The 13,101-nt window shown below is 35.8% G+C and overlaps 1 protein-coding gene across 1 annotated transcript in view; it reads right to left on the reverse strand.

Annotated features, from left to right (window-relative positions):
- Window positions 1–298: 298 nt before the first annotated feature.
- Window positions 299–13,101, reverse strand: part of LOC142337081 (uncharacterized) — a 53,837-nt gene continuing 41,034 nt past the window's right edge. The window contains exons 10-11 of the mRNA XM_075386148.1: window positions 1,886–2,026; window positions 299–1,264 (exon numbers count right to left, since the gene is read on the reverse strand). Coding sequence (XP_075242263.1) covers window positions 1,173–1,264; window positions 1,886–2,026 — 233 coding nt within the window. The 3' untranslated portion in view covers window positions 299–1,172. The remainder of the gene's footprint in view (window positions 1,265–1,885; window positions 2,027–13,101) is intronic.

The raw sequence follows: 13,101 nt of genomic DNA on the forward strand, positions 1-13,101 counted from the left end.
TGATCCATCGATGGGATTTTTGATGCTCAGTTTTTTTTCTCGGATCTATCAATGAATTAGTGATATAACGCTGTTCCATCGATGGAAACCAATGTGACCTCAACCCGAGACTATTTTTGATTGAAATTATTGGGAAATAAGACTTTTGCAATGGTTCTTACATGGTGTATTATAATAGGGGAAGATTCTTTTCAGTATCTCAGCATTAAATTGTCATAATAGGACGGCGGCTGTGCAACAAATTGAGCCTCAACTCGCCAATAAAAAATTGATTTCTTTTCTGTTTCTGAAAACGAGATGGTGTCCAAAAAGTTTATTCTAAAAATAGGTATTTGAATTACATTTTGTACACTTTTTTTAACTTTGTGTTGACGAATCAAAAGATTCAGAGGGGACTAGATGCTTCACACTAGTAAATATTTTGCTAAGTACGCTGATCTGTTACGTCAGCACAGTTACTGTGGTAACCTTTCACGGTCAATGAATGATTTCGCTAAAAATGATTCTTCCTCCATAGCACTGTTTTCAGGACAAATTATTCCCAGCTAAATTCCTCAATGGATCGAACTGAATTTTATATCAACTATCTGATAAATATTAGCCTGAAAAATGTCACAAAAATGGAAAATTGGTTTTAGCTCTTGCCCTGAACGGATTTGTGAACTCACTAAAGGCATCATTTTCTGTCAATCACAGATCTGTGGGTTTGTTGTTTATGACCAGAAGAAGAAAACAGACATCCCGTACATAAACTGCAGTAAAGATAAGAACTGAATCAGAACGTATGGCTCACAGCTCTTTTCTGCTCGCTACAGTTTTGTGAACTTTTCTTAGTCAAGATTGTTGCATGCAATCTGTTGTCAAAAGCTGTACAGCGACTGATCATATTAGTTTCCCTGAGAATCTGCTCTGATCAGACCTATATATTATGGAACAGGCTGTGAAATTCTCACTAATTCTGTTTCAGAATGACTTTTATCACAGTTTAGGCACGGGAGCCATGTGAATAATGTATCATGCATCATAAAAGCGAGTCTGTTGCTCGGACAGGAGAATGTGCGTGAGGAACCAGTCCCCATCAACCATGTCGAAAACTGAAAAGAAAACCGCTGGAAACAGTTTATCAGTTTTGTCATTCGGAAGAAGTGGGTTCGGTCCCCAGCCTCTCCGGTCTAGTTGAGGTGCGAGAGTAGGGCTGATGCAGTAGCTACCAGGGAAACGAACAGAGCTCCAGCTGATAGGGCAATCGGGGCAGCAGTCGAACCTGAAGGAAGAGAATCAGTTGAGGATAACTCAATTTAGAACTCAACACAATTATAGGAGTTTTTTATCAGAAAGGTTTGATATAGATTGATTGCTATAAGCGTCTGCGTAGATTCATCCATTAATACAGCAGTGCGTTAATACAGCAACTGTGTATAGACAGTTTTGCTCGAACTGTTATATAGTAACAGATGAATCCTCGAAGATGGGTTCTAGCGAAAAATTTATCTATACCAAACCTTTGTGATAAAAGTTGGGATAAAAGTTATGATAATAATTATCCAATAATTCAACAATCAGATATTACTATCCAGTAGTGAATAGCGAAAATGAAATTATTTGACACTAAATCCACCCAGTGGACACTAAAATTTGACACTAAATCCACTTTTAGGCCAGCCTAAATTAAACACATAATCGAACTGTGAAATAAATTCAAGCAATACTGATTAGATTAAATGAAATTGAACTCGTTTACTAATTTTCAACATGGTCTGCCGAAGGGTTTCACCATTAATTGTTTCTCCATAGCCTCCTTTCAGTCTATTAACAAATCGAAAAATTTGAAAATCAGTAGTCTAGATAATTCAGTACAAATTGAGCTTGAGTTGAGAATGTTAACCAAGATTGCAGTCGTCGGCTGTGCAGACGAACTTGCAGCCGTGAGCTTCTCTATCGTCCCTCCATTTATAGTCGGTACACTTGCTTGCAGCACTCTCCTTCATACACCCACGCAAGAACACCTGCGAGTAACCCCACTTCACTGCAACACAACAAAGCATAAAGTACCAAAATGTTTTCTTTTCGGATCTATCCCACATTTACAAATTATGCTTTGTTTTACAACATGTTACCATATAAAAAATATAGTTTGTACGCCTGGGGGCTTAAAAGTTATATGACCACTAAGCTGGGGGGCCAAAACAGAATAGATTCTAGACAATTAATTTTTTTTGCAATGACTGTACTCTAATAAGAGGTGAAATTATCATTTCAATCATACCACATCTATCTTGAACGTGTAAAATATCATTTAAAGATGGTTTTATTCCCTGGTGGGCGGGGGGGGGGAGGAGGAGACGGTTCTCAAAGTAAAATTAAAAATACTCGAAATCTTAAGTCCTAAAATACACCCAGTAAAAACACCAAGTACTAATTGGCCCTAAATCAATAAAAAAGCATTTTATGTAACCGCTGGTCTCCCATTAATGACAAAGAAAACATTATACCACCTTCATCGTTTCAGCTGTTTCAAATCCTATCGGGTATTACATTTCTGCCGTAGGTTAACCTTTGTGAACTGCATAATCCAGTATCCTATAAATTACTGTTTTATTAATTATAATCAGTTAGTCCTAAATATAGAATCTGAATATTTAGGGTGGAGGTTTTACCCTATTCACAATTCCACAATTGTTCCTAGAATCTATCTTAGAGAAAACTACTGGACTGGATAGTAACTTCACAAAACCTACTACTCTTAACTAGACTGAATGGTTATACCAGGCCCTCCGTTCAAGTCCTAAAGAAAGTATTTTCAGGCGCTATAGAACTGTAGTCAATTGCTAATAATAATGTTATTAAAATATGTTGGTAATGCCTTTCTAAGTTATATGATATTTTAGCTTCTAAGAAATGCTTTACAAAATGAAATAAATTGGTGACTCTAAGATTGAGAATTATACCAGGTCCTCAATTCACTTTCTAATTAATCGATCAACCAATATACTTAAAACAAATAGTAGATGACGTGAAGAGCTCGCCGGTGTTCACTCCACAACCCAACCAAACGAGTATTAACCAACTTGATAGAACGTTAAGACATTGCCCATCAGGTACTTCAGGTTACTGCAGACCTTTTTATTTGTCTACTTGGTTCACCATTCCATACTACATGGGTTAACTTAACTTGCCAAGTCTTCTACGAGCAGGCAGGCCTACCCTCAGAGTGGCTTCACTATGCGGTCTCCTGGAAGGAGCTTGGCCGATTAATACTCTGAGAAATCAATCGTCTTGATGTTGTCCTGGACTCGGTGCTGTCCTCCAGTCCGTTAACCTAACTTAACCTAATTATTGATTGGTTGATCACTACTTTTCTAGTCACCAAACTAATTTAAATCCAATAAATTGAAGCTAGATTGAGTATGATTTCAGATCCTTAGAGATGTATTGTGAAGTTACTAAAGTTGTACAAGTACGCTTTTGATTAACAGAAAACCGAAAGAAACGATTAAGTTTTACCCAGTCTTAATTATTACCAGACTATGGTTCCTTCAAAACAACTAGTTACAAATGCCTATGAGTGCCATGTATCAAAATGTTTAACAAATATCTACTAGATACCAGTTTAAACACTACTAGTTTATAAGAAAAGGTCCGAAAAGAGAAAGTAGTTGAAAATTTGCTAAGTTAAATTAACGAAAAGTATAATTACCAGGGTATACTAGTTTCAACAATTATTACAAGTTCAGTACCACGACAGAGATCTGTTAACTCACTCCGAAATTTCGATTATCACGACAATATAACTATTTTCAGACTGATTTTGGCTACACAACACGCAACACAACAATTATTCGCACAAGTTGTTCTCTTCAAAAATTGGCTAAAATTGAGCCGTATATATACTGCTAATCTATGTTTGGTTTTGATGGTTTAGTCCTATTTTTACCAAATGTTCCGAATCTTTGTGAGAAAAATACTCTTTTGGGAAAAGTTTTCAGAAGGTCATTCATGACTTTGATAACTTAGACACCTAATTTGGGTTTCTAATCCAATATTACGTGGGTGAGAATTTTGGCGTTCAATCAATGATATAATCTTTATCAGAGTCAATATTTACTTATTCAACCATTCTCATCAGTTTAAATTTCTAAACCATTATTATCTTTGTACAGTTTCAACTTTAGAATTCGCTTTTGTGTTGGGAATAATTCAAGGTCAGTATTAATTTGGTTCTTCTCCGAAAAATACTTAAGTTTAACTTTCCAATCCTAAATCCCACCCATCCGGACTAAACTATTCTCCTGAATAGTACAGTAGAGTGAAATTAGAGTATAAAGTAAATGTATATAAAAGCACCATCACCATATTTTGCGGTACAAAATTTTTATTGGACTTGAGTCTTTTGGATCGCATTCTCTCTAAAATGTCTAGCCTTTCTTCCGTATGAGTTGTCTTCCCAGCATCTCTGATTCGATCAGTGGGCGGATTCTCCATCGGACCTCTCTTTTTTGTTCAAAGTATAAGGTTTCTCCATAGTCAAATGGGTTGGATGCAGGAATGCACGCATCCATGATGAGGTCTTGGAATCGCCATTTGTTATGAAGTTGGATCCACCTAGGACTTCGTTTTAGTCTGCTCTGTAATCAGTGGTCAACCTCGTGGTATGTTGTTTTCTTCTCTGTGTATATCATCTTGCTTGCGTCACGAACAGAAGGCTCCAGTGATCAGACGACAAGACAGGAAGACTGGTCGGTCAGCTTTGTTTGGGCCTCCATCATGAGGTGGAGTATTACAACTGATGTAATGTAGTGGACCAATCGAATGCCTCAACCGTCACACTGAAGGTGCGAGTTAATGCAAGGTTGATATAATACTGAGTGGAGGTAAAGTTGATCCTCTGAACATGTTGTTTGTTTCCCTTAACTTTGTTCAAAGAAATCCTAAGTCAACTGTGTAAATTCGTAGCCATGGTTGTAGATGAAGAAATGATGAGAGATTTTTATTGGAGAGTGCATGTTCTTCTACAGTCGTACCGTTCACTCAAATATAATCATTTGAAAATTAAGCATCTAATCAATTAGGTTGGTTACTGCGCCAATTGATTGAGTAATATTCTCTCTATATATTTAGAAGGAATAATACAGAGTTCTGCAAGAGGTCTTTTTTTGTATATCTAGCAAAACTGCAGAAGTTTTGCTATCTTTGTTTTTTTTCTGCCAGTTGTTACCCCGTATCTCTGAGGAATTGTTTATTTCCAAAACCGTTGCATGAGCGGAGTAGTATCATCCAAATAAAAAGAACCCAATTTAATTTCGCGCTATTAAAACTAGCATTTATTAACAACGATGTTAAATTCTGGCAGATTAAACTAAAAGGTTCAGTACTGGGAGGAAAAGTACTCTGATCAGTGTGAACAATGTTCGAATGTCCTGCATACTGCTGATTTTTATCCACGGTTCAAAAAAATTTTAAAGTGAATTCGGAATGCTTTGTTACATACCCAAGTAATCCAGTTTCTATTTTGCGGTTTGGGATTTCTTTTTTTGTTTTTAAGATCGAAAATTCGCTTCCAATTTTTTTTTGATAAGAGTCGCTTATTAGAGTTAGAAAAAAAAGGTATACTAATCCAAAGAGTTGAACTGATTCCCTCGTTGTATTTCACTGACCCTGCAATCGTCTCCAGAGCATAGAACCTAGGAGAAAAAAACAAATTCTCTTATTAAATTTGGTTTGGAAAACATTTTGGAAAAAAATAATAAGTGATAACTTCTTTGTTTCTTTTGCCTAACGAAACAATACCTTGATAGAAAAATTGTTCGAAAAAAAAAATTGTCATTTTTTTTAAACAATTTTCAAGTGGTTTGTTATGCTCCTGGATTTTGTTGTTGCTCAGAAAAAGTATTTTTTTAAAAAAAAAACGTCTCGTTTTGATTGCTTACGGTCCTTTTCAGAGAAAATCCTTCGAAAATTTTTTTTAAATTCGTTTATTTTGAATAAATGTAAGAGCAACAACTAAATCGAATTTAACAAAAAAACAACAATTGAATGACTAGATTTTCAACCAGCACCAAACAACAAATTATAAGCAGTCTATTTTTATGTTGCATTTTAGAAAGTTTCTATGAATAACTGGACGTCCGGTTTGCAATTCTTTTACTCTGGTCTCAACTTCTCTATGTAGCTTAGGCGCAACCTCTACTGTAGTGGCCGATTTGCTTGCACTCGCTGCAACGCACTATTCTTCTTGCTGCTGTTTGCTGCTGTTCAATGAGATTCTGTTGCCCTCGAAGCAACCTGTGCATGTCCTCCCGAAGCTGCTGTTGTTCTTTGAGGAGTAGCTCTAGCATTCGGAAAATATCCGTACTGCTGAAGCTCTCATCTATGAGCTGGGTCGCGCCTAAGTCATCACAGCTTCCAGCATCTTGAGGTCTGTTTGGAGTAGTATGGACGATGGCCGTAGTGCTCCACTTGTCCGAGTCGTCCTGGGCTTGCTCCATGGTCAAATCGATAGCCTTGCCTAGGGTTACAGATAATCCAATATAAGGCATCTCTCTCAAATGTTGCCTGAGTTGTTCGTCTCTAAGTCCCTCCAAAAAGAACCAGCTAGCGAGGCGATCCAGTTCTGGAGTGCTGATGTTTGCGTCCGTTTTCCGGCACACTTTTACTGCCCTGTCTGCCCAGCTTGTCAAGCTCTCTCCCTTCCGCTGGAAGGCTGGCGGGATTTTGGAGGTGGCATCTGTCATCTCTGTTCCTTGTTAAGGTAGCTTCCTGTCTTTTGATTTATTTTTCACCCTCGGAATCCTTCTGGATTCCGATGGTGAAGAACCAATTTCAAAAAACGTAGTCACAAAGAACCAATTTCAAAAATACAAGATCGGACGGAAAACGTAGTTCCTCAAGAAGGAAAATCAATAAAACTATCTTCTAATCAGAAGAATCCCTCTGTGGTCGCCACTATAGAATCTGAATATTTAGGGTGGAGGTTTTACCCTATTCACAATTCCACAATTGTTCCTAGAATCTATCTTAGAGAAAACTACTGGACTGGATAGTAACTTCACAAAACCTACTACTCTTAACTAGACTGAAGGGTTATACCAGGCCCTTCGTTCAAGTCCTAAAGAAAGCATTTTCAGGCGCTATAGAACTGTAGTCAATTGCTAATAATAATGTTATTAAAATATGTTGGTAATGCCTTTCTATGTTATATGATATTTTAGCTTCTAAGAAATGCTTTACAAAATGAAATAAATTGGTGACTCTAAGATTGAGAATTATACCAGGTCCTCAATTCACTTTCTAATTAATCGATCAACCAATATACTTAAAACAAATAGTAGATGACGTGAAGAGCTCGCCGGTGTTCACTCCACAACCCAACCAAACGAGTATTAACCAACTTGATAGAACGTTAAGACATTGCCCATCAGGTACTTCAGGTTACTGCAGACCTTTTTATTTGTCTACTTGGTTCACCATTCCATACTACATGGGTTAACTTAACTTGCCAAGTCTTCTACGAGCAGGCAGGCCTACCCTCAGAGTGGCTTCACTATGCGGTCTCCTGGAAGGAGCTTGGCCGATTAATACTCTGAGAAATCAATCGTCTTGATGTTGTCCTGGACTCGGTGCTGTCCTCCAGTCCGTTAACCTAACTTAACCTAATTATTGATTGGTTGATCACTACTTTTCTAGTCACCAAACTAATTTAAATCCAATAAATTGAAGCTAGATTGAGTATGATTTCAGATCCTTAGAGATGTATTGTGAAGTTACTAAAGTTGTACAAGTACGCTTTTGATTAACAGAAAACCGAAAGAAACGATTAAGTTTTACCCAGTCTTAAATATTACCAGACTATGGTTCCTTCAAAACAACTAGTTACAAATGCCTATGAGTGCCATGTATCAAAGTGTTTAACAAATATCTACTAGATACCAGTTTAAACACTACTAGTTTATAAGAAAAGGTCCGAAAAGAGAAAGTAGTTGAAAATTTGCTAAGTTAAATTAACGAAAAGTATAATTACCAGGGTATACTAGTTTCAACAATTATTACAAGTTCAGTACCACGACAGAGATCTGTTAACTCACTCCGAAATTTCGATTATCACGACAATATAACTATTTTCAGACTGATTTTGGCTACACAACACGCAGCACAACAATTATTCGCACAAGTTGTTCTCTTCAAAAATTGGCTAAAATTGAGCCGTATATATACTGCTAATCTATGTTTGGTTTTGATGGTTTAGTCCTATTTTTACCAAATGTTCCGAATCTTTGTGAGAAAAATACTCTTTTGGGAAAAGTTTTCAGAAGGTCATTCATGACTTTGATAACTTAGGCACCTAATTTGGGTTTCTAATCCAATATTACGTGGGTGAGAATTTTGGCGTTCAATCAATGATATAATCTTTATCAGAGTCAATATTTACTTATTCAACCATTCTCATCAGTTTAAATTTCTAAACCATTATTATCTTTGTACAGTTTCAACTTTAGAATTCGCTTTTGTGTTGGGAATAATTCAAGGTCAGTATTAATTTGGTTCTTCTCCGAAAAATACTTAAGTTTAACTTTCCAAACCTACACTAAAAACTTTTCGTTCAACTTTGGTGACTTAGCCGAATTGCTTCACTCCGTTCAAAATAATTACAAACTGAAACAACAAACTTTAATTGAGTTTTTGTTTTTAAAAAATCATAATTCGAAACTACAAAACTCCTTGTGTCCATTATACTAGATAACTGTTCTAGCTACTGGTTAGTGAAACAGTTCGAAATCTACTCCATTCCCCTACCAGTCTTCGATACCCTCCCAATTACAATTTCTGTAGTCTATATAGCAGGTCTCTATTAAAAACTATAGCAGGTCCGCTTGGGGCCGTAAAAGCTATTTTCCCAATAACTGGCGGGGGACAAAAACAATAGATGCTTTCAGAGATTTTTCCGTGCAATCAAAATTAGTACCTATAACAAGAACCTTTTCGTGCGTTTTCACTCAATTGCTTAATACCACAAGGAGTCAAAACACGCTAGGATACTAGTCTACGTAAACCAGAAACAGAATCTGTCCCATTATTTTGTACAAAGTATCACTTAACTTGGAACTCAGTTCCTCGGAAAAAAAGAGAAACTCAATGTAACTCTCTTAAGAACTCTCTAATGAAAATTTTCATCAAGTGAAATCTAGTTAAAAGGTGAATCTTTAAGTTGATTTAAAGAAATAGACACAGAAACAAAAATGTTGGCCCCAATATTGAATTGCTTTTTTTCTAATACGCCTTGTAATTCAATTTAACATGCCCACGTTAGTCAGATTTTAGCTCATTCTCCGTAGTCTCTTAAGCTCTATTTTCAATGTTTATGACGTGATTTGCACGTCAGATATGCATCTTTGACTCCCTGTAGATAACGAAGTCGACAAGATGTGAAGAGTTTTCAATGTCTTTTTCAGTGTTACTCTGATACCACTGGAAGATTGTTAATAATAAAGTACTTTTGCTCCATACCAACATAAAAATTGGCCACAAAAAATCGCAAAGAATCAGGTTCTATACAGAATTTGATTTTGTAACTTATTCATACTTGGCAATACTGATTTGGTGATAACGGGGGTAGTTCGAGTTCGATTTACAGACATCCACGCGCCGAAGATATTAATAATAGACACTAACTGAATATCTTAAGGCACGTGAACAAATCGATTGTACTTTGTTTGACCGTGGCAATAACGTTTGCTATCCATGCTATTCTAAAAATACAATTTAATTTGCTCGTGAACGCGTGTTCAATTAATAAGCTCGGCTGCAGCATTTTATCATCTTGTGTCAAATTAATTTTTAAAATACCCCAGTGTTTTGTTTGTTTCATTAACTTGATCTTGCTTCCTGCAAAATTTCTTCCAAATTCTTTTAACCGCACATGCAACAAGAAACGTCGCCTCAGACTCAGACTCTAGAGTATCTTTTTAATTCTAACCCGGAAAATCGTTCCAGTCATGTTTTAGACGGAAAAGGTAATACCCGCCAGAAGAAAATATCAGTTTCTATACTATCCAAAACAGTTTTGAGATAATAGATGTAGAAACATCTCAATCACCTCCGGAATCAAAAGTATTGATCTTAAATTCTGTATCCCAAGAACTCTTTAATTAGATAGGATCCCTTTCCTGTTTGTTGGGGTTTTACTGTTTCGTCGTGGGTGGAATTGAATGTTCAAACTAGAATTCGCTGAGCCACATTATATCTAATATGACTAGCAAGAAATGTGACTAGTATCAAATTCTTTCAAAAAACCTCTACAAAAAATTAAACATTCAAATAACAATGAAACAGATTAAAAGTTACACTAAGAGCTTAATGATGGTTTAATGATGATCAATTATTAAGCTAAGGGCATCTAGTATTAAATAACCATGGAAAGAACGCATTCATAAAGACTTTTTCTCTTTTTGGAATGTCAAAAACAAATGTTGTTTGTTCAAAATTCAAAATTCCGCAAACGGTTTACACCAACCAACACATCAAAAAGGAAGGCGTGTTTTGATAAGCTTTCTGGTGAAAATTAACTGAGGAACTAAAACTCGTATTAATAAGGGATATATTGAAAAACTAAAAATTTGTTTTAATCGAAGTTTTATATCACATATGGCCATCACTGTAGAGCTCGACCAATCTGTAAAGTTGGTTTTTCGGCTCTAAAACGCTAAATAACTCAATCCACAGATACCAATATCAAAGCCCATCAATAAAAATTTACAAATTATATCACTCAGAACTCAAATAGTTTTGATACAGCAAAAATAGCATAATTTTCAACATTGGAATTTCGACACAAAAGCACATACAGATTCAAAATTGGATTTTTCAGTCTGACATATATGCCAGCTGGATTTCAAACAGCAATGAATTCTACCCTAATAGGACTCAACAATACAAATTTTTATTGATGATTTAATTTGCTTGAGATGCGATACCGTACAAGACCATAGGAAAAAGGTTCAAACTTTCATTCAAATGATTGATGCCAATAATTTAAGAAACGATTTAGTCAAATGATTTCTTTCAAAGCTGAACCTGATCAGCTCTGTCGTAGACTTATACAAACAAGGAATTCGCAACTCGAACGATACTATACAAGAGAACAAAAGATAAGGAGGATACAATTGTGCATTACAAGTAATGGTTGGAAAAAAATTCATGTCCCACAATTGTTTCAGAAAAGGGTCATAACGCACGTGTGCGAACATATATTTCAGACCAAGTTGAATTGGCTTAGGGAATTCAGTAGTAAACAACCATTGAAGGAACGCACTCACAAAGACCTCCATAGACTTTTTCTCGTTTTGGTATGTCAAAAACGAATGTTGTTTATTCAAAAATCCACAAACGCTCCAAACATCAAAAAGGAAGAGTTTTCCAATAAAATTTGCACTAAATTTTAACTCAGAGATCGAAAACTCAATGTTAACGGATATAATGAAAAACTAAAAAGTTGTTTAGATCGAAGTTTTATATCACATTTGGTCATTGCGGTAGAACCAGATCAATCTAAAGTTAATCGTAGATTCTAGAACACTAAATAGATCCATCTACAAAAACAAATATCAAATGCTCAACAATTACAAGTCATTACACTACACCACTCAAAAAGAGTTACCCTAAGGACTCAACAATACACATTTTGTTCTTAATGATGTAAAATGCTTCAGTTTCTGTACGGTAGAGGACTATAAGAAAAGAGTTTCAAATTTCTTCCAAATGTTTGATGCCAATATTCTTAGAAATAATTTTGTCGAACAATTTTTAGGACTGAAACTGAATAGTTCAGTCATAGGTTTCCACAAAAAAGGAATTTGCAACTCCATATTGAAAACGCTGCAATATTAAGTTTAAATCCACAGAAAAAAATGGAAAACATATAAAACAGCAAATAACACAACCAAACAACACACATTACAAGTTTTGCTTAGAAAAAGGAATCAAACTTGACTCGCAAGAACTCAAATGAAGAACACTAAAGCATCAAAGAATTTCGATTATTAAGAGAAGAGTGGTGAATTGAATACGTTTAATACTGCATAAGAAACCAATTTTGAAACGGTCTCTGCACGAGCACTGGATTTCACATTACAGTCCACGTCAACAACATCTAGTATCCAAATGTTGCTCGCAATACGAGATCTTCCTGTGGAAAAAACTTGTCCGACCTCGATCAATCCCGTGAAGAGGTATTCAAAAGTAATCTAAGCCAGCTGTTCGCAAAGAAATTTCAGCCAACACCTACTTCAAACTACGCGGCAGTAAAAGAGATACAGGTTTCGGTCAAGAGCAATGATGAAGAACATTGCAAGGCCATAAGTCCCTACATTCACAGTTTTAGTAGGGCTGTAATACGCAGTTCAAAACCACCTGCAAGACCTGGAAGTCGGAGCACCATATCACTTTTACAATAAAAATGGTGGCCGCATATGCATGGCATTATCATAGCTCGCCCATAGCTTGAAAGATAGTAAGAAATTAAAACCAATTGTACACACCTCGCAATTACAACCACATAAGGAGTGCGTGCAAGCACACGAAGAAATGCAGGTTCACTTGAAGGACCATTACGCAATGAAAAAGTCAATTAGTTTTACTTTATAGCACGAATTGACCGTTTTCAGAAAGCTCTTACAGATAAACTTTTCGAAAACATTGTCCCGGATGTATACAAAAAGTTTGATGAAATTATGTTTTATACACTGCTTGACAAAAAACATTAGACTCAATCAACTTTGCAGTGCTATTGGTGAACGAGTTTAATTTTCGTACAATCAAAATAGAAAAATATACTTTTGCTCCCGCAAACGATTATACAACGATTGAATTAAAAGAGTGAATGATAGAAACAACTTTTGTGTATCAAACAAGCTACAATTTAAAATGATTTCCATTTAAAGAGTAGTCCAGAGCCAAAAGTATATCAAATGCGCTTTTTAAACAAGCCGCAAACATCATTCATATTGGCGAAAAATGTAGAACTTAAATTTGTAAGGTTGAACACTTCAAAACTAAATTATCAAAAACATCACTAGCTATTATAACCTAAAATAATAGCGTTTTTGTTTT

This window comes from Convolutriloba macropyga, chromosome 3, assembly GCF_964194025.1.
Source record: "Convolutriloba macropyga chromosome 3, txConMacr16.3, whole genome shotgun sequence".
Classification (NCBI taxonomy): Eukaryota; Metazoa; Xenacoelomorpha; order Acoela; family Convolutidae; genus Convolutriloba; species Convolutriloba macropyga.